General features: G+C 48.0%; 1 protein-coding gene and 1 long non-coding RNA gene across 3 annotated transcripts in view; one reads left to right on the top strand and one right to left on the bottom strand.

The window, feature by feature from the left end:
• Window positions 1-3,262, top strand: part of LOC102944887 (gametocyte-specific factor 1) — a 40,977-nt gene extending 37,715 nt beyond the window's left edge. For both annotated transcript variants that reach the window (XM_037883979.2, XM_043532764.1), the window contains 2 exons: window positions 2,437-2,528; window positions 3,138-3,262. In XM_037883979.2, coding sequence (XP_037739907.1) covers window positions 2,437-2,528; window positions 3,138-3,148 — 103 coding nt within the window. In that variant the 3' untranslated portion in view covers window positions 3,149-3,262. The remainder of the gene's footprint in view (window positions 1-2,436; window positions 2,529-3,137) is intronic.
• LOC122463383 lies at window positions 349-22,509 on the bottom strand. The gene is made up of 4 exons (XR_006286680.1): window positions 22,500-22,509; window positions 21,063-21,069; window positions 2,405-2,409; window positions 349-491 (listed from the first exon to the last, which is right to left on the bottom strand). It is a non-coding gene; the product is annotated as an uncharacterized LOC122463383 (long non-coding RNA).
• Window positions 22,510-22,808: the final 299 nt, after the last annotated feature.

Here is a 22,808-nt window from a genome sequence, read left to right as displayed (position 1 = left end):
CAGGTGTAACTGCGGTCAGAACTGGGCCCAGGGGTGAAAGTAAGTCTAGGGACTTACCAGTACAGGGCTGGGCTGGGGCTGGCTCTGGCCCCTGGAAGGGGTGGGGCCTCGGGTGGAAGGGGTGGGGCTGGGGGAGGTCAGAGCCAGCCCACCCTGTACCGGCAAGTGCCTTCTTCTCCTCCCCAGGGTAACAGCGGCAGCCGGGGCCTCTGGCAGCAGTTTAAAGGGCCCTGGGCAGTAGCAGCAGCCTGGGCCCTTTAAATTTTCCCCAGAGCCCTGCCGCCGCTTCTCCGGGGACAGAGCTCCAGCTGCCGCTACCACCCCGGGCCCTTTAAATCGCCACCCCAGCCCCACCACCGCTACCCCAGGGCTCCGGCAGCAGGGCTCTGGCAGCAATTTAAAGGACCGGGGGCTCCAGCCACTGCTGGGAGCCGCAAGCCCTTTAAATCATGCCTGGGGAAGCTGATCCACCCTGGTACGGCCCACCAGCTCTTGCCGGTACACTGTACCAGGGCGTACCGGCTTACTTTCACCTCTGACTGGCCCATTACATGGTTCTGCTGAGCATAAATGGAGCCACCAAGAGAACTGCTTGGAGACTCCTGCCTGAGTCAGAGCCACTGTCCCCATAGGTCTTGGCCCCATCTGTGACATGTTTTCCCCAAGTGGGGAAAATGGAGGTCATGTGACTGGGTCATGTGACCCACCAGTGCGGTCTCTGTGATAGGTAAGGAAAAGTTCTGGGGAAGCTGCAGAGAAAAAGGTGGCTCCAGCTGGGTAGGACTGGGAGCGGCCTGCTAAGGCCAGAAAGGCCTGTGAGTGGTGTGATACAAACCTTTAAAATATATGCACTCTTGCCTGGGGCTTGGAGGACTCTGTTTTTGGAGCTGTTTGTGCTAAGTCAGCCTCAGTAAGGGCGTAACCGGCTAGGAGAGTCTCTGTGAAACCACTGAGGAGCCCTGAGGAAAGGGACACTGAAGCTGGCCATGCCGGAGGCAGCAACCCTATTAGAAATACCTGCTGTGTTCCCTTCGCCACATGCGCACGAGGGGGGAAGCCCAGCCCAGTTTCTGTTCCTTTGGATCTGTCTGGGCCAGAGTCTGTGAAATTGCTAATGGAATTTCAGACATCCTGGAGCATCTCCTAGCTTGTACCCATGTAACTGAGAGCGCTGGGGCTCCTTGGTCCTTAACCCTTCTCATGGCTTAGGGCTTGTCTTCACTACAGCTGTAGCACTGTACATGCTTTCGTGAAGACACTCCTGTGCCAATGGGAGGGCGTAGCCAATCCACCTCCCCAGGAGGCAGTCGCTGTGTCGATGGGAGGAGCCCTCTTGTCGACCCAGCATGGTCTACCTGAGGGGCTAGGGCGGTATAGCTACATGGCTCAGGGGGAGGGGCGTACACCTGGCCTTGGACAATGCAGTGTGGCGAGTTACCAAGCTCGTGCCCCTGTAACTGCCAGGGTTCAAGAGGGGCAGAGGATCCAGAGTTCAGTGGAATGGAAGCCACGCTGTAGCTTTGGGGGACAAACGGCTGAACACCAGAGATGTGGGGGGATCTTGCTGGAAGTGAAATATTCCCTAAGGGAAGGCAGGTGGAGTTCCAAGGCAAGACTGGTTATGCAGGAGCAGTCAGCTGTTGGCTGCTTCACCCTGAAATCCTTGCTTTGTGAGTGGAACATGTCCCGCTCCTTCCCCCGTTTAACACATGGCTGGTACCCCATGGCAGCAGGAAATGCTGACTTATGCCAGCTAATGTAAATGCATTTTCTAAGCGGGATCAGAGGGGTGGTAGCACCTAGGGACCTCAGATGGGGAGCAGGACCCTGCTGTGCTAGGTGCCGGGCAAACAAGCCAAGACTGTTAGTGTCTGGATCATGAGCTCTCTGGGGCATAATGGGCACGTTCTCCACAAACCCTCCTCGCCTGGAGTAAAATCCAGGCAGATGCCTCAACAGCTGCTGTTTGCCAAGGTGGGAGGGAGCCATCCTTCATGTGGGCTGCACTGGGAAGGCACATGGCAGCTTACAACCAAGGCATTGCCCCTGCCCTGGGGACAAGACTTGCCTGTTACCAGGGGTATTATGGGGAAACAATCCAGTGCACACTGGCATAGAATGTCATAGAGGCACACTGCTGGGAAAGCCCAGCTGGCAGAAGGGGGGACCTTCAAGCACACACAGGTAGCAGATCCAGGGAATGCTATGCGGTCCTATTTAGAACCGGCCTTCAGAGCTGGGTAACCAAGACTAAAGTGGGGACATGCTGACAAGTCTCTTCAGCTAGCTGCATGTGACACTGGGAGTGGGGCTTATGGAGGCAGTCCCATGATGCAGGCATGTCCTATGGACTATCTGGCAGTCTGAGATGGGCCATGCTAACTCCTCATCCTGGTGTAAGTACTAATTCTTCTCCATTTCCATCTCATTGTCCAGTCTTGGTGAGACAGGCTGGGATGGAAACCGGCAAATGCAGGCCGGGAGCAGCACAGCAGCATGGACTCCGAAGGGTCACTCCTGGAGAAAAGGTACAAGGCAGGGGCACCACAGGAGTGGGACTAAACTGTTCTAACTGTCTGGGAGGTGGGGAAGGGTCATAACTTGATGTTTCAGAAGCTGGTCATAACACCCTGCATGTCCCAGCTGCACTGGGTCAGCCCTGGGTCTTACTGTACTCATGTCTTGGGCATGTCTTGTACTCATCTAGGACATTTGCTGTCCGATCTCTGAAGGGAAGAAACCTCTTTATTTCTACTTCCACTAGTTACTAAGGTACTTGCTCAAGGCACACTGCTTTCATGAGCAGAACGTGTCCTGTAGCTGGGAGCCAACAATCCCATGGAAAGAGGGAGAAGTGGAACAAAGATACCAAATGGGGGTAGAGGCTAGCAAAGCTGCTTCCTGCCCAAAGTGAATATTACTGAACCAGTGTCACTTCCTGAAAGCTTGGTGTCCTAGAGGACTTTCCTCCACTGCTAGAAATGGGCTGATGTTTTTGAGTCAGAAGCTCTCGGGGGGGGGGGGGGCTAAATAGTGCCGCCTTGTATAAGTAACATGTGACCCTAAGGCCTGCTTATAAATGTAGTACCTTTCCCCACCTGTATTCTGTCATAATTCCTGGCTCTCTTTTTCTGCAGGCTCTCTGTGAGGCTCTTGCTATGGGAAGGTGCAGCCTGGAGAAGAGTTGAAGAAGCTTTTAAACTTAAATATTTTTAAACTTGTTCTTAGTGTCCAGACTGAAAAATAAAACGTCCCTTTGTATGAACAGTGTGGTGTTGTGTTCTCCACTCTGAGAAGAGACCATATTGATGGTCTGACAAGTGCCACATTCCACCTTCTGGAAAGTGGATTTCCCATCTACTCTTCCTTCCCAACAGAGGTCGCTTGGATGGCATGAACCCTTCATTGCCTATGAGGAGCAATTAATAAGTCTGGGACTCTTCAGCTTGGAAAAAAGACAACTAAGGGTGGATATGATAGAGGTCTATAAAATCATGACTGGAGAGGAGAGAGTGAATAAGGAACTGTTTCAGAGTAGCAGCGGTGTTAGTCTGTATTCACAAAAAGAACAGGAGGACTTGTGGCACCTTAGAGACTAACCAATTTATTTGAGCATAAGCTTTTGTGAGCTACAGCTCAATTCATCAGATGCATAAAGTGGAAAGTACAGTGAGGAGATTTTATACACAGACCATGAAAAAAATATACATTATGCATCCGATGAAGTGAGCTATAGCTCTCAGAAGCTTATGCTCAAATACATTGGTTAGTCTCTAAGGTGCCACAAGTCCTCCTCCTTGTGAATAAGGAACTGTTATTTACTCCTCAACACAAGAACACTAAGGGTCACCAAGTGAAATTACTAGGCGGCAGCAGGTTTAAAACAAATAAAAGGAAGTATTTCTTCACACAACGCACAGTCAACCTGTGGAACTCCTTGCCAGAGAATGTTGTGAAGGCCAAGACTATAACGGGGTTCAAAAGAACTAGATAAGTTCATGGAAAATAGTTCCAACAACAACTATTAGCCAGGATGGGCAGGGATGGCATCCCTAGCCTTTCTTTGCCAGAAGCTGGGAATGAACAACAGGGGATGGATCACTTGATGATTACCAGTTCCGTTCATTCCCTCTGGGGCACCTGGCATTGGCCAGTCAGAAGACAGGATACTGGGCTAGATGGACCCTTGGTCTGGCCCTTCTTATGCCTCTTAAGATCTAGTGGCCCCTTATAGCCTGACCTAGTTATCACAGGCCAGGAACTTCTCTGTCCCCCCCCCCCCCCGGGCCATATCAAGCCTACTAACCTGTTTGCCTAAAGCATCTTCCAAAAGGCCTCCAGCCTGAATTTGAAGACCTGGCTCACAAGAAGGAGAGTAACTCCGATACCTCTCAATGGCACTGATACGATGAACAGCCTGAGCTCCCTGGGTTCACTGCAAGGCATCTTCTCCAGTCCTTGAACCATTTCTGTAGCTCTTTCCTGCACCCTCCTTAGTTTTACAACACTTGTTTAAATTAGGGCTCTCAATTAATTGTAGTGAACTTTCATAATTAACTCAGTGCAATTATGATTAATTTTTTTATTAAACAATAGACTACCCCCTGAAACGTGTTAAATATTTTGGATGTTTTTCTACACTTTCAAATATTTCAATTACAACACCCTACAAAGTGTACAGCCCTCAATTTTTTTATTACAAATATTTGCACTGTAAAAATGATGGAAAAATAGTATTTTTTTTCAATTCACCTCATACAGGTACTGTACTGCAATCTCTTCATCATGAAAGTGCAACTTACAAATGAAGTGTGTTTTTTTTTTTGTTGTTGCATAACTGCATTCAGAAACAAAACAATGGAAAAACTTTAGACCCTACAAGTCCGCTCAGTCCTACTTCTTGTTCAGCAAGCCCATGTGAAAACATGAACAGAGAGGCAGTTCACACCTTGTCAGGACATGGATGGGACAAGCCCAGCCCTGCTCAGCCTCACCAGAACAGTGGACACTGGCTCAAGCAGCAACAAAAGAATCTGTTACTCCCTGGAGGGAGTCACCCCCTATGACATTATTGACATAATCTGGGACCAAACAGATCATTGTTGCAACCAAGGTCCTGTAATGGCACCAAATCTTGTATAAAGGGGGTCAAATAAGGTGTCTAAGACGAGGTTATGATTTGCTGGTTATGATTGTGCTGTCTATATGTGGGTGTCATTTTTGTAGTTAAAGTTATGAATGTTGGCTCTATACTGTCTCTTTCAAACTTGTGCTATGCTTCTGGGTGACACCCCAGACAAGCTGATGTCCGCTCTGCCTAGCCTGCTTGATGGCCCATTAAGGACCATCAGCTATACAATTGACCAATTGAGGGAAGGCAGATATGCCCTGTGACTCAGCAAAGTATGCAGGGACTTGCCCATGTGACTCCAAACTCCATTTTGCTGTAATTTTCCACAGTAAGAACAAAGAGGTGTTCTTACATGTGGAAAAGACTCTCAAAGGCTGATGCCTCCATCTTGTCTTCAATCCTGCTTCATACCTTGGAGGAACTTTGCTACATGGAAGCTTTGAACAAAGGACTGATGACCCATCCCAGCTGTGGATGCTCTCCAGAGACTTGATTTGAATCTGCAGTTTATTCCATCACTGCTACAAGCCTGAACCAAGAACTTTGCCATGACTGGATGTAATGGATTCCATTTAACCAACTCTTGCTCTCATCTATATCCTTTTCCATTTATGAATAAACCTTTAGATTTGAAAGGATTGGCAACAGCGTGATTTGTGGGTAAGATCGGATTTGTATATTGACCTGGGTCTGGGGCTTGGTCCTTTGGGATCGAGAGAACCTTTTTTCTTTTACTGGGGTATTGGTTTTCATAACCATTTGTCCCCATAACGAGTGGCACTGGTGGTGATATTGGGAAACGAGTGTCTAAGGGAATTGCTTGTGTGACTTGTGGTTAGCCAGTGGGGTGAGACCAAAGTCTGCTCTGTTTGGCTGGTTTGGTTTGCCTTGGTGTGCATAGAAACCCCAGCCCTGCTTGAAGCAATTTGTCCTGAATTGGCACTCTCAGTTGGGTCCTGCCAGAACCAGCACCCTTACACCCCCTTCCTCTGGGACTGTGATGAGATAATGCTCCCCTGACTCTGAAGGGGGAGAGGGGGGGCAAAGCCGAGAGGAAAGAAAGGACCTGATAAAAGGGAGAGACATTTTGCCATGCTCTTTCTCTCTTACATCCACATCTACAGACCCCACCACCACCAAGCGACTGTAGAGCTGAAAAGTAACCAGCCAGCCTGTGGTGAGAAGCATCTAAGTTTGTAAGGACATTGAAAGTGTTAAGATCAGCTTAGAATGTTTTACTTTTATTTCATTTGATCAAATCTGACTTATGCTTTGACTTATAATCACTTAAATCTAGCTTTAGAGTTAATAAATCTGTTTGTTTGTTCTACCTGAAGCAGGGCATTTGGTTTGCAGTGTGTCAGGAACTCCCCTTGGGAGAACAAGCCTGGTACCTATCAATTTCTTTGTTAAATTGACAAACGTATATACTACTAGACTACTTTGTGATAAACTCAGGACAGACAGCTGCAAGGGCAGGGTAGAAAACAGTCCCAGAAGGGTAAAAGGCCCTCCTCCCTATCAACTGAGGAGGGGTGACTACAGGTCCATCAGGTTCAGCTGAGATGGGGTTACCAGAGATCAATTAGGATCAGCTGAGAGGGAGTTACCTGAGGGCAATTAGGATCAGCTGATTCCAACTAAGGGCTGCATGAGACCTTTTTAAACCCTCCACTGTTGGGGAGAGAGGGAGTGGGGAAGTCAAGCTGCTAGTAGGCGAGGAACAGCAACACAGCTGGCCTCACCAGGAGGGGAGGCTGCATTCCCTCCCCTAAGGGAGCAAAACAAGCCTAAAAGATTGGCTGAGAGAAGGAGCGGACTATTTTACCCCCAAGCCCATCTTGCCAAGGCTAACAATAGCTGAGGCTGGTGAGACCGAGAGGGCCCTGTGATGGCTTGGATCACAGAAACCCCCTTGGGGTTGCCAACTGATGTGCCAAGATTACTTCTTCCCCCTGCTTTCCTTCCCTGGCAGCTTAGGACTTTGGTGCCTGCCTGGTTTGAGCCAGACCCACTAGCGTGCTGCAAACCAAGACCCAGGTCTGAATCACGTCCGCTAACAGCTATAGTCTCAATTGAAAGCAGCTTACAGAAGTGTTCCTATCTTGAAAACTCAGATGCCCAACTCCCAATGAGGTCCAAACCGCAAATAAATCCATTTTACCCTGTATAAAGCTTTCCCCCACTACTGCTTCTCAGACACTCTTGTCAACTTCTGGAAATGGCCCACCTTGATTATCACTACAAAAGATTTCTTTTTTTTCTCTCCTACTGGTAATAGCTCACCTTACCTGATCACTCTCGTTACAGTGTGTATGGGAACACCCATTGTTTCATGTTCTCTGTGTATATAAAAATCTCCCTACTGTATTTTCCACTGCATGCATCCGATGAAGTGAGCTGTAGCTCACGAAAGCTTATGCTCAAATAAATGTGTTAGTCTAAAGTGCCACAAGTCCTCCTTTTCTTTTTGTGGATACACACTAACACAGCTGCTACTCTGAAACCTGTCATTATGCAAGGCACTGAATTTAGCCGTATGGAGTGGAAATCTATCAACTTCATGAAAAAACTCGTACAGATACAGATAGACATCTTCCTTTCCAAATGCAAACAGATGGACATATACCAAAAGGACTGAAGGTAAAAAATCCATTATAATCTACATACCATACAGACTATGCTGACAGATTGTGCCACACGCTCTCAAAGAAACTGTGGAAACACCTGATCAACATCCTATACAGCAAACAGGGAAAGATTAAGAATGAGCTCCCAAAACTGGATTCTCTCATAACAAAAAAAAAAAACCTTCCACACAAACTTTCTCATGGTTGGACTTTACAAAAACTAGACACGCCATTTACAACACACACTTTGCTTCTCTACAAACAAAAAAGGACACTAAACTACTACATGCCTCAACAGTGGTTCCCTTAACCCACCCAGCAACGCTGTTAATCTATCCAGCTATCCTCTTAGCCCAGCAGAAGAATCTGTCCTATCTTGGGGCCTCTCCTTCTGCCCCTCCACCCTCACGAACATGATACGGTTCTGTGGTGACCGAGAATCCTATTTTCGACATCTCCGACTCAAGGAATGTTTCCAACACACCTCTGAACAACATACTAACCCACAGAATCCTTCCTACCAAGACTACAAAAAGAAGGATTCTGGGTGGACTCCTCCTGAAGGTCAAAACAACAGATTGGACTTCTACATAGAGTGCTTCTGCCGATGTGCGTGGGCTGAAATTGTGGAACAGAAGAATCACTTGTCCCATAACCTCAGCCGTGCAGAACGTAATGCCATCCACAGCCTCAGGAACAACTCTGACATCATAATCAAAAAGGCTGACAAAGGAGGTGCTGTCGTCATCATGAATAGGTCAGAATATGAACAAGAGGCTGCTAGGCAGCTCTCCAACACCACTTTCTACAAGCCATTACCCTCTGATCCCACTGAGGGTTACCAAAAGAAACTGCACCATCTGCTCAAGAAACTCCCTGAAAAAGCACAAGAGCAAATCCGCACAGATACACCACTAGAACCCCGACCAGGGGTATTCTATCTGTTCCCAAGATCCATAAACCTGGAAATCTGGACACCCCATCATCTCAAGCATTGGCACCCTGACAGCAGGATTGTCTGGCTATGTAGCCTTCCTCATCAGGCCCTATACTACCAGCACTCCTAGCTATCTTCGAGACACCACGACTTCCTGAGGAAACTACAATCCATTGGTGATCTTCCTGAAAACTCCATCCTAGCCACTATGGATGTAGAAGCCCTCTACACCAACATTCCACACAAAGATGGACTACAAGCTGTCAGGAGCGGTATCCCCAATAATGTCACGGCAAACCTGGTGGCTGCTCTAACCCCTCAGACAGAGACAAACACCTACAAGATCTCTATCAAGCGTTCTTACTACTACAATACGCACCTGCTGAAGTGAAGAAACAGACTGACAGAGCCAGAAGAGTACCCAGAAGTTACCTACTACAGGACGGTCCCAACAAAGATAATAACAGAACGCCACTAGCCATCACCTTCAGCCCCCAACTAAAACCTCTCCAACGCATCATCAAGGATCTACAACCTATCCTGAAGGACGGCCCATCACTCTCACAGATCTTGGGAGACAGGCCAGTCCTTGCTTACAGACAGCCCCCCAACCTGAAGCAAATACTCACCAGCAACCACACAACAAAATCACTTACCCAGGAACCTATCCTTGCAACAAAGCCCGTTGCCAACCGTGTCCACATATCTATTCAGGGGACACCATCATAGGCCTAATCACATCAGCCACACTATCAGAGGCTCGTTCACCTGCACATCTACTACTGTGATATATGCCATTATGTGCCAGCAATGCCCCTCTGCCATGTACATTGGCCAAACCGGACAGCCTCTACGCAAAAGAATAAATGGAGACAGATCAGACGTCAAGAAATATAACATTCAAAAACCAGTCAGAGAACACTTCAATCTCTCTGGTCACCCAATTACAGACCTAAAAGTCGCAACATTACAACAAAAAAACTTCAAACAGACTAGAACGAAAGACTGCTGAATTGGAATTAATTTGCAAACTGGACACCATTAAATTAGGCCTGAATAAAGACTGGGAGTGGATGGGTCATTACACAAAGTAAAACTATTTCCCCATGTTTATTTTCCCCCCACTGTTCCTCACACATTCTTGTCAACTGCTGGAAATGGCCCACCTTGATTATCACTACAAAAGGGTTTTCCCCCCCCTCCCCTGCTGGTAATAGCTCACCTTACCGGATCACTCGCGTTACAGTGTGTATGGTAACACCCATTGTTTTATGTTCTCTGTGTATATAAAATCTCCCCACTGTATTTTCCACTGCATGCATCCGATGAACAGGTCTGACTACCGAAAGGAGGCTGCCAGACAACTCTCCAATACCAAATTCTACAGGCCACTTTCCTACAATCCCACTGAGGAATACACTAAGAAACTGCACCATATACTCAGGACACTGCATACACTAACACAGGAACAAATCAACATAGAATAACCCCGGTCGGGGCTCTAAGGGTATCTACTACTCAAGATCCACAAACCCGGAAATCCTGGATGCTCCATCATCTCGGGCATTGGCACTCTCACTGAAGGACTGTCCAGATATGTGGAGTCTCTACTCAGACCCTATGCCACCAGCACTCCCAGCTATCTCCGTGACACCACTGATTTCCTGAGAAAACTACAATGCATTGGTGATCTTCCTGAAAACTCCATCCTAGCCACTATGGATGTAGAGGCTCTCTACACAAACATCCCACACGCAGATGGAATACAAGCTGTCAAGAACAGTATCCCTGATGATGCCGCTGAGCTCTGTGACTTTATCCTCACCCACAACTATTTCAAATTTGAGGACAATGTATACCTTCAAATCAGCAGCACTGTCATCGGTACCCGCATGGCCCCCACAATATGCCAGCATTTTTATGGCTGCCCTGGAACAATGCTTCCTCAGCTCTCGTCCACTCATGCCCCTTCTCTACCTATGCTACATTGATGACATCTTCATCATCTGGACCCATGGGAAGGAAACCCTTGAAGAATTCCACCACGATTTCAACAGCTTCCACTCCACCATCAGCCTCAGCCTGGATCAATCTACACGGGAGGTCCACTTCCTAGACACCATGGTGCAAATAAGTGACGGTCATGTTAACACCACCCTATACCAAAAACCCACTGACCACTATGCCTACATTCATGCCTCCAGCTTCCACCCCCGACACACCACACGATCCATTGTCTACAGCCAAGCACTGAGGTACAACCACATTTGCTCCAACCCCTCAGACAGAGACCAACACCTACAAGATCTTCACCAAGCATTCTTAAAACTACCATACCCACATGAGGAAATAAGGAAACAGATCTTCAGAGCCAGACGTGTACCCAGAAGCCTCCTGCTGTGAGACAGGCCCAAGAAAGAAACCAACAGAACTCCACTCGCCATCACATACAGTCCTCAGCTAAAACCTCTCCAAGGCATCATCAGTGACCTACAACCCATCCCTGGACAAAGATCCCTCTTTCACAGGCCTTGGGAGGCAGGCCACTCCTTGCCCATAGACAACCCGCCAACCTGAAGCATATTCTCACCAGCAACTACACACCGCACCATAGTAACTCTAACTCAGGAACCAATCCAGGCAACAAACCTTGATGCCAACTCTGCCCACATATCTACACCAGTGACCCCATCACAGGACCTAACCAGATCAGCCACACCATCACCGGTTCATTCACCTGCACGTCCAACAATGTAGTATACGCCATCATGTGCCAGCAATGGCCGATGTACATAGCAGAGGGGCAAACTGGACAGTCCCTACATAAAAGGATAAATGGACACAAATCAGATATTAGGAATGGCAATATACAAAAACCTGAAGGAGAACACTTCAGTCTCCCTGGACACACAATAGCAGATTTAAAGGTAGCCATCCTGCAGCAAAAAAACTTCAGGACCAGACTTCAAAGAGAAACTGCTAAGCTTCAGTTCATTTGCAAATTTGACACCATCAGCTCAGGATTAAACACAGACTGTGAATGGCTCACAAACTACAAAAGCAGTTTCTCCTCCCTTGGTGTTCACACGTCAACTGCTAGAAGAGGGCCTCATCCTCCCTGATTGAACTAACCTCGTTATCCCTAGCCTGATTCTTGCTTGCATATTTATACCTGCCTCTGGAAATTTCCATTACATTCATCTGACGAAGTGGGTATTCACCCACGAAAGCTTATGCTCCAATACGTCCGTTAGTCTGTAAGGTGCCATAGGACTCTTTTGCCACTTTTACAGATCCAGACTAACACGGCTGCACCTCTGATACTTGAAGCTTTGTAATGATACCTTACAAGAGACCTTTTGCATGAAGCATATTCCAGTTACATTATATTCCTACTCATTATATGATTTTATGAAAATATGCTAGAGTGCAACGTCACGGGCCCCTTGGCACAGCTTGCAGCATCCAGCGGGCATAACTGGATACTGCAAGACGGAGGTTCCCAAGGTTGTGTCTGGGACTGGAGATATTGGCTAGTGTCATTCATTTACGAGTAGCTGGGAGCAGCTTCCATGCCAGAGGCTGTGCGTGAACAGCCCCGGAGCGGGGGTTCTCACAGCAGAGCAGGGTAAGGCTGGCTCCCAGAGTCGAGGATTGGAGTGGCCTAGCAGATCACCGGTCCAGACAACACCAGAGGGGAACGTGTCAGCGGTGCAGCAAGCAGGGTGTATGTACGGCTTGTTACTCCAAGTGAAGTTCACACTTTAAGCACTGATATTTGTGACCTTAAGTCTTAAGTGCAGTGGCTAAGAACAGTCAGGAGGAGGTCACAGTTTTATTTTCTGTTTGCTTATTTCAGGAAAGGGAAGTAAGAACAGAAAAGCAGAAAAATGACTACCAGTGAGGCAGCTACAAAACGAGAGCTGGCCAGACTGGAAGCGGAAGAGAAGGCAAAGGACCGCGAGTTCCAAATGTGGCAGGCAGAAATAAGGCTCAAAGAAGAGGAAGCTGCAAACAGAAGGGCCATGGAAAAGAAAGAAAGAGAGTGACAACACGAACTGGACCTGCTCGAGAAGCAGAACCAGAACCCCCTGACTCCAATGAGTCCCATCACGCCAAAAATCCACAAATAGAACATTTATGTCCTGCATACAGTGAGGAGGAGCATATTGCTGAATATCAGACTACCTTCGAAAGACTGTGTGTAATACATGAAATCCCTGATAAGAGAGTTCCTACCCTGATTGCAATATTAACCGGCAAAGCTCGAAGTGTATTCAATGGAATGCCTACTGAAGATGCTTTAGACTATTGTAAATGTAAAGATACTGTTTTGCAAAGTTTTCAGTTTAGCCTGAAACATACAGAGTTAAATTTAGGAATCTTAAGAGGGATATGGGTATGAGTAATGGGGAATATGTAAACAAAATGAAAGATTTGTTCGGAAAATGGGTGAGGGGCAAAGAAGTGGCGAGTTTTGAGGGAATGTTGGATCTTGTTGCTCAAGGGCGTTTCCGAAGGATATGTCAGGCTGACGTAAAGCAGTGTGTATGGCACAAAGATGTCAAGTCGGTGGATGAGATGGCTTTTTTAGCTGATGCCTTCGAACAGACTCAGGCGTCTATTGAGAAAGAGGGGTTTAAAACTGATGGGAAGGGAGGATCCCATTTTGTCCCGGGAAGAGAGAAGGGGGCTGGGAGCCTAAACAGTCTCTTACACAAAAACAACCCTCTACTGGTAATGCCTATCCCAAATCTCCTGTCAAAGCAGAAGAGCCGAAAAGGTGCTATCAGTGTAATTCCATTGATCATCCGAGGAATAAATGCCCTGTGCTAGGAGGAAGCAGGCAACCAATAGCTCATGTTAGTTCTGCTGTCCTCAACACAGAAACCTCCCAAGCAATTGAAACCTATCATATTGGTTCTGTGAGGTTAGCCTCTGCAGAACCAGATATGGAGCATGTTAAGGCTGTCCAAATTGATGGCAGGGAATACTTGGGGCAGAAGGATACAGGGGTCCAGATCTCTCTGGTTAAGCAGAGTGTGGTCCCAAAGGCCAGTATGTTGCCTGGCCAAATGGCAGAGATTGTGGGGGTGGGCAAAAGCACATTCCTCATACCACGAGATAAAATCCATGTGCTTTGGAAAGTGTTTTGGCCGTGGGGGTAATGGAACACCTCCTATTCAACCTGCTCCTGGGTAATTATTTTTTCCGTGTAGTTCAGGTTAAAGTAATTGCCTGCAGCAGGAGGGAGTGTTATGCTGGGACCCCCGAGGGAAAGGGTAAGGTCTCAGGGACAGCTGAGAGAGTGGGAGAGAGTCTCCTTGTTCCTCTGCAGCTGGGGGAAGCCACATGCCTTTCCATGTGGTGAACTGAGCGGCCACCTCAGGTGCCAGATTGGGGGGTGGCACTAGGACCCAGAGTGTAGAAAATTGTGTCTGCTGCTGGTGCATCTGTATTCTCCCTGCTCTGAGATGCACAGAGATGGTGGAGTGCGGTGCTGGAGGAAGGAGGGCACAAGAGACATAACTGGCAGGCAGGAGAAAAGGGGAGAGGGAATAACAGAAAGCAGCAGGAGCTGCAGGGAGAGAGAGGAGGAGGAGCCTCTTATGGACCTCTCTAGCACCCCCAGGAACCTGGACTGATTAACCCCAGCTTCTCAGGGAGCTTCCTGTTTCCTGCTGCTTCCCTGAACCCAATGAGGAGAACAGGCAGTCAACTGAAGTAGTAGGAGCCCGTTAGGCCCTTAAGACGCTGATATCTTCCCTCACTCATGCCCTGCTACCAGCCTGCTTATTTGTCCCCTTCAATTGAGTGTTGAGAGCCTCTCTAGCTGGCACAGAACATCAGTCATGAGTGAAAGAAGAAAACGCCCCTCTGGGGCAGCATTCAGAAAAAGCAAGAAAGCAAAGGAAGCTTTTCTATCTAAGCAGGAAGGAGCTTTCCTGAGATACATAGACACAAATGTTTACAGTGAGCCTTCCCGCCCCAGTGAGGATGTGAGTGGTGAGGAGATGCCTGATCTTCCAGTTCGTCAGAGTGCAGGTGACCTGGCAGCTACTGCAGCATCCGTATCTCCATCTCAAATGGATGTAACCATGCACATTGCTGAAGAAAAGTGTAGATCAGAGAAGAGTGTGGTGGAGGCACAAGAAACAGCTGCTGCTGAGTTTAGTTCCTTAAGTCTAGATGATCCAGGACTGTGGACCCACTTGAGCAGTAGCCTGAGGGACTTCCTTGTACTGCATGGGCCACAGCAAGTGAAAAATTTCATGTTCCCCAAAGACAATGAAAATAGAAGTTTCCATCTAACACATTACTGGCGTGAAATCCCCAATGGTGAAAAAGTGGAGAGGCCATGGCTTATGTACTCAAAAACCCAGAATGCTGCATACTGTTTTTGTTGCAAACTCTTCCACTGTAATGTTCCAGCCACATTGGGTTCTACAGGAACAAAGGACTGGAAAAATCTGGCTAGAAATCTGGCTTGCCATGAGAAGGCAGCAAATCACCAAAGAGCATTCCATAGGTGGAAAGAGCTTGAGATGAGACTAAGGTTAAAGGCCACCATAGATGATCAGCATCAAGAGAAGATTGCATCAGAGTCTCTTTACTGGCAAAGTGTTCTGAAAAGGCTCATTGCCATTGTGAGAATGCTGCTACCCAAAACCTAGCACTGCACAGCACTTCAGATCCGCTGTATGTGCCAAACAATGGAAACGTCCTTAAAATTGTGGAGCTGATGGCTGAATTTGATGCTGTACTCTAGGAGCATCTAAGAAGAGTTACCACACACACCACTACCTTGGAAAAACCATTCAAAATGAGACCGTTACTGGCAACAAAAGTCAAACAGAAGATTGTGGCAGCTCTGAAGTCAGCAAAATATTACTCTGTTATTCTGGACTGCACACCTGACATCAGCCATATGGAACAAATGACTTTAATGGTGCGTTTTGTAACAACAACAGAACCTAGTGAAAATGTCCCGGCAGCGGTGACTGTCAGAGAGCATTTTCTAGAATTTATTGACACTGATGATACTACAGGAGCTGGTATGACAAATGTGCTTCTTAAAAAGCTGGAAGATACGGGAATTGCGATAGCTGACATGAGAGGTCAGGGCTACGATAACGGTGCCAACATGAGAGGAAAGGACAGAGGAGAGCAGACACGGATCCGAGAGTTAAACCCTCGAGCTTTTTTTGTCCCATGCAGTTCTCGTTCATTGAACTTGGTGGTCAGTGGTGCAGCATCAGCTTCTAGTGAGGCTGCTGAATTTTTTAATGTAATTCAAAGCATCTATGTATTTTTCTCAGCATCAGCTCATTGATGGCAAATTTTGAAGCAACATCTGGGAACATCCTCTCTGCCACTGAAACCACTGAATGCCACACAATGGGAAAGTTGAGTGGAGGCGATAAAGCCCATCAAACACCAAATTGAGAAGACAGATGATGCCATAGTTGCCATTATGGAGGATAAGGCTATGACAGGAACTGTTCGTGGGAGAACAGTGGCAGAGGGAAATGGAATCACCAGAAACATACATCACTTCACATTTCTGTGTGGCTTAGTGTTGTGGCATGACAGACTGTTTGAAATAAATGTTGTAAGCAAGAGACTCCAAGGTGTTGACCTTGATATATCTGGAGCAATGGAACAACTGGACAAAGCAAAGCCAGACCTACAGTCTTACCGGTCAGATGAGGGATTCCAAACATTCTGACAAGTGCACAGAAGTTGGCAGAGGAACTTCACACTGAAGTTATTTTCCCACCTATTCAAGAATACAAGAGTCACCGAAGAAGAAGACATTTTGATTACAAGGCACGGGATAATCCCATAAGACCCCAAACAACAATTCAAAGCTGAATTCTTTAATCAGGTGCTAGATTGTGCAATACAGTCAGTTGAAGAACGTTTCATGCAGCTCAAGGAACACAGTAGTATATTTGGGATGTTGTATGATATTCCAAAACTCCTCACTATACCTGGAGAAGACCTACACCAGCAACGCAGGGCACTAGAGACAGTGTTGACACATGCGTGATATTGATGCGAGTGATTTAGGTGATGAACTGAAAGCCCTTTCAAGTTACATTTCAGCAGGATCAACTCCAAAGGCTGTTCTGGACTCTATGAGCACAAATAAGATGACCACCCTCTTTCCAAATGCTTTAGTTGCTCTGCGCATACTTCTAACACTTCCTGTAACAGTTGCCAGTGGAGAACGCAGCTTCTCCAAGCTGAAGTTAATGAAAACACATCTACGCTCCACAAGGACACAGGAGAGGCTGGTCAGCCTTGCAACCATCTCAATAGAGCATGAGCTGGCCCAGACTGTGGACCTGCAGCAGGAAGCAGTTCAAATCTTTGCAACCAAGAAGGCACAGAAAGCACCACTTTGAGTATTCAAACAGATAAAAATGCCAGTGTTTACTATGCAGACAAGAAAAGATACATTTGCTGTTCAGGCGTGTGAAAGTTAAGTGTTACTTAAAATTTTTGAACAAGGCATTTTAAGTTGTTAGTTCTCCTTTATTGGGGTAGGTAGCAGAGCAGTACCATGAGAGCAGTAGAAGAGGAAGAAGGCAGAAGTGAGAAGTTTCAAAGTTTTGGCCCAAGCAAGGGGGCATGGGGGCGTCATTTGAGCTCCCGGCCTCAGTGCCAAAATGTTGTGGGCCTGCCCTGCGCATGTTTTCAGGAAGGGATGGGGGTGTAACGCCTGCCAGGGAGAGAATTGTCCAGGTTGTTAGCTGCCAGCAAGCTGCAGCTTGAACCAGAGACAAACCCGGCTCTAGGGAGCATAGATCAATGTGTCCCAGAGGAGAGCCCAGAGAAGGGACTGGGAATCTCAGAAACCACTGAAGTGGGTGAGGATTCCTTTGACTCTGTAACACAGGGAAGCAGGGTGCTTCCAAGTATGGGAGGGGCTGAGACTAGCTCCTTTCCAGCAGAAGGCAACATGCCGTCAGGCGCAGGGGCAGGAGAGGTGTTGTCAGTGATTAAGGAAACTGTCCCAGCTGTTAGCTGGTCGTTCTGCAGCTGCACAAAGGACAGAACCCTTCTTAGGCAGCACAGAGAAATGTGTCTTAGGAGGGGGCCCAGAGGAGGAGACTGGTGAAGGAATAGTGCGAGTACAGGAATGTCTCCTCACTAGTCACTTGGGGCAGGATGCCCAGGACACTAGGAGGATGGCTAGGTCAGCATCTGTGCACCCAGGCACTCAGCGTGTGACCCAGGTTTTCAGAAGGACCTCCTGGAGGGGAGCAGTCACACAGCTGATTTCTCGGGGACAGAGAAAGGGGTGGCGGAGGGTACCCCAATCCAGGTCCCAGTTTTTCAGGATGCTATTTCTGATCAGTTTTTGGTAAGTAACAGTGTCTCTTTACATCAAGATGCAGTTCCAACAGCTGTAACAGCAGAGGAGTTGAGATCAAGAAATTGCCAGGTGGTAATCTGCCAGAATACAGATGAGCCACCTCACAGAGGTGGGGGTGCTTTCCCCAGCCTGGTGAAACCCAGAGAGCAGTTGTGGGAAAGCTGCGGGGAAGAGGTGCAGCTGATCAAAGAGTAAACACACCTAGCCCAGAGAGCAGGGATCACAGCCCTCTCGGGGCAGGGAAGGACTCAGTGCTGGGAGGAGGAAACATGGGGTAACGCCAAAAAGGGAGCTAGATTTTCTGCATGAGTACAGTCCTGGGGTTCAACGACCATGGCCCAAAGGGCCAGCCAATCTGCAGGATCCCCCTGGACCCTTATCTTGCCAGACACTGAGATATCAAAATGCCAGAAACATGATTAAATTAAGAGCCCATACAAAGGGAAACACTGGAGGGAAAGAAAAACCAGTGACTGATTACATGGGAGTGAGTCAAAGGACGCCATGGATAATGAACAAACCAACCTCAAACTACACTATCTGAACAGAGGGCGTGGTATCATAAAGATACTTGTAAACACCCATCTGTGATAAACATTTTGGTATTAATGTAAAGTTTTGGGATGAGAATTTTGTTACTGATGATAAAACTTCTGATAATGCTAGTTTTCAATTAATCCCTATAAACAGGTTTATAGCTTATCACGGTAGAGAAACCATAAAAAACCTGGTTTGCTGTGTGAATGGGGAAACTGAGGCACCTTGCCTCATGGCCTTAATGGCTGGATGCCAATTGAACTTTAATGACAAGCTGCCTTCGAGATAGTCAGTGACTAACCCTCTTGCAGTAAACTGAGAGGGGAGGTGTGCCACTCTGTACTTTGGGGGAACACCCTACACCCTCATGTTCATCTTTATAAAATGATGGTGTGGTATCCAATGCAAAGTTTGTCATATTGGGTGTCTCGGAAGGCTCATAAGGCACTGAGCATGGTTGTTATAGTGACGTTATAGTAATAGTTAAGTTACAGGTTATAATGTCATGTATATAGTTATGAGGCTGAAAATGTAACCTCATGGCTTAAAGCAAGGCCATGCAAAAACACCCCAAGAACAGGGAGGCAGTTCACACCTCATCAGGGCATGGATGGGACAAACCCAGCCCAGCCTCCCAGGAACAATGGACACTGGCTCAGGCAGCAACAAAATAATCTGTTAGTTAGACCCTGGAGGGAGTCACGCCCCACTTCTTTTGTGCAGTTTGGGATTGCCATGGGGTAATGCTCACCTGACTCTGAAGAGGGGTGGCAAAGCCAAGAGGAAAGAAAGGACATAATAAAAGGGAGAAAAGGAGTACTTGTGGCACCTTAGAGACTAACCAGTTTATTTGAGCATGAGCTTTCGTGAGCTACAGCTCACTTAAAAGGGAGAGACATTTTGCCATGCTCTCGCTCTTCCACCATCTACAGACCCCCCTCTTCCCCGCAAGCGACTGAAATGCTGATCAAAGGGGAGAGCCTGACTGAAGGGCAACCAGCCAGCCTGTGAGGAGAAGCATCTAAGGTTGTAAGGGCAGTGAAAGTGTTAAATCATCTTAGAATGCATTTTGCTTTTATTTCATTTGACCAAATGTGACTTGTGCTTCGATTTATAATCACTTAAATCTATCTTTGTAGTTAATAAATCTGTTTGTTTATTCTACCTGAAGCAGTGAGTTTGGTTTGAAGCGTGTCAGAGACTCCCCTTGGGATAACAAGCCTGGTGCATATCCATTTCTTTGTTGCCAATTGACGAACCCATATAAGCTTGCAGGGTCCAGCAGGCATGACTGGACACGGAAAGAAGGCGGTTCCTAGGGTTGTGTCTGGGACCGGAGATATTGGCTCGTGTCATTCAGTTGCACAATCCAAGGAGCAGCTTCCATGCCAGAGGCCGTGTGTGAACAGCCCCGGAGTGGGGGTTGTCACAGCAGAGTGGGGTAAGGCTGGCTCCCAGAGTCAAGGATTGGAGTGGCCTAGCAGAACACCGGTCTGGATACCACCCGGAGGGGACCGTCACAAGCTCCCACTCTTCCTTAAAGGTGAGTCCTATCATGGCCTCAATGCCTCAGACTGAGCCTCTGGGCTCCAGCACGCCTGCTTCACACCATGCACTCTGCCCAAGGGCTCCAAGTGAGATAGACGCCTCTTCAGACCCTGCCCTTGGCGGGGATCATCGCACCTCAGCATGTCTTTGCCGTAACACCAGGCAGCCTTTTCGAAAGAGGTCAGAGCGTCTTGTGCGTCGGAACACAACAGCAGGAAGCCTTACGGTAGCACAGCGAAGCCATGGTAAAGACAGGTCAGAATCCAGGCAGGCTGCTGTCGTGGCGGTACCTAGCCAAGCTCCTCTCTCTCTCTGTGCCCCTTGGCCAGTCCCCTGGGGCAGCTAGTACGTCTCTCCAAAGGCCAGCTTAGATCCTAGCCTGCTGTCACCCCCTTTCCGTTGTCTTCCTCCTGCAGCCCTCGCTGAGCTCACATGTTCCACCTGCCACAAGTCTCTGGGGCATCCTCTTGTCTGCCTGGGTTTCAGCCAGTGCTTAATAGTTTATTCATGTCACTCCAGGCAATTGCGACCCAAGCACTGCGTGTCTCTTGCTTTGCTGCAGGAGCATTTTGACCCTTCTGCACCCTCTGGGTAGCAACCCCTACTCAAGTAAGTCCTCACCCTGCCCCTCATTCATAAAAATATAACCGAAAATTCCCACTTGGCCACACCCTGCAGCAGTGTCTTCTCTAGCTCAATCTTTTGGTTTTTACGATGTTCAACAGTATCACAAATGCCTCAAATTGCAGAGAGGTGGCAGCCAGTAGGGGCTGAGGCAGCCAAGCAAGATCCCTTTGCACATCAGCCCTGTGCTGGTTGGCTGTTTGCTCCAAATACTTCCACCCCCCTCCCACTCTGTTCACCTCAGCTCCAATCCACAGCTTCCCACCCCACTTACCCCCTTCTCTTCTGCCCTGTCTAGGGTGACCAGACAGCAAATGTGAAAAATCAGGACAGGGGGTGGGGGGGTGGGCAGTGTCATCTCCTGTCCAATGAAAAGTCTACAGCCATCCGACAAACCATTGTGGAACAGCTGTGGACAAAAGTTTGTTGATCGTTCCTCCTACACCCACGAAGAGGAGATATGCACAAATGCTTGTCCCACCAGTTTGAACTCTGGGGGAAGGGAGTAAAAATGCCTGACCAGAAGGAACTTTATCTCTATGCTTTTTGAATATGGAGAGGCAAAGGCTTCTAAACACAAGCAAGAGATCCCCAGCCGTCTAGCTTGGGTCAGCCTTAAAGGACACGTGGAAGCTTCTATAATAAGCAAGCTGTATTACCTTTAGAACCTAAGACTGTAACTCTTGTGTGTGTGTGTGTGTGTGTGTGTGTGTGTGTGTGTTTACCTGCTTTAAGCCTGTAAATAACTCTTATTTCTTTTTCTTACCTAATAAATCTTTAATACATTTATTATCGGATTGGCTACAAGCATTCTTTGATATAGAATCAGGAATGCAGTTGACCTGGGGTAAGTGATTGGTCCCTTCGGACTGGGAGTAACCTGAATATTGTTGTGATACTTTTAGTGTGAGGAACCATCGATCACAAGGGCAAGCTCTGTGATGGTTAAACCACAAACCAGACTGACCACATGTCAGGAGACCGGGTTGTAGGCGGTCAGGCATAGTGGTCAGACTGGGAGTCATGCCTGGTGGTGAGTGTCCAAATGCCAAAAGCAGGGATTGAGACAGGGCCAAAACCAAGAAGCAGGTCCAAAGATTAGAACTAGAGTCAGAATCCAAATGCAAGAGCCAAGAATCAAGTAGGGTGACCAGACAGCAAATGTGAAAAATGGGGGCAGGGGTGGGGGTAATAGGAACCTATATAAGAAAAAGACCCCCAGATCAGGACTGTCCCTATAAAATTGGGATATCTGGCCACTCTAGAATCAAGAGAGAGTCGGAGTCAGGAATCAGAGCCAAGGGTCAGAACCGGATCACCGGGGGCAGGGAAGAAGGGAGCAGGGCTGGTTCTGAGGCAGGAGCAAGGCTGGGTGTAGGACAGGATCTGGGCTGAAGCTGTGGAGGAGCAGAGCAAAAGCAGGGCTTGGCAAGAGCTGAGCCCAGGGAGGCAGAGAATCACTGAGCACCCAGCGAGCGACTGCTGCTGCTGAGTTTAAGAACCAGACAGCTAACTTCTTCAGCCAATCTGGCAGGGTGGTCCAAGCAGGACAGTGTGGGAGGATGGTGCCGTGGGGAAGGCGAGCAGAGCTTCATCATCGTGGGCTTGCTTCTGGACGGCGCCGTGCCTTGTGGTGCCGGAGGTCTATCTTGCCTGGTGGGAAACTGCGGTGCCATCATGGCAATCAAGTCCCTGGCCACCTCAAACGTGTCCAGGATGGAAGGGAGCTCCTGCTCCTCCACCTGGCACTCTCTAGCAGGAGGGTCCAGTGGCACCAGACTTGATGGATCCCTCTGCAGGCCCAAAGTCGACAGTGCTGATCCCTGCGTAGGACGCATACCGCTTATGCTGTCAGACTCAGTGCTCTGACCATGGGTGAGCGCCCTCTAGTCGTCTTCTTGTGCTGCTTAGGTGGCACCGGTGAGTGCGAGCCGTAGTTTCTCTAACAGAGGCCAGAGCGCTGCGCACAGAGGTGCTTAATGCCAAGTCCTGCTCGCCCAGAGCCGGCAGGGGACG

The sequence above is a fragment of the Chelonia mydas genome, chromosome 20, assembly GCF_015237465.2.
Source record: "Chelonia mydas isolate rCheMyd1 chromosome 20, rCheMyd1.pri.v2, whole genome shotgun sequence".
NCBI lineage: Eukaryota > Metazoa > Chordata > Testudines > Cheloniidae > Chelonia > Chelonia mydas.
Note: the sequence above shows the minus strand (reverse complement) of the source record. Positions and strands in the feature narration are given on the sequence as shown.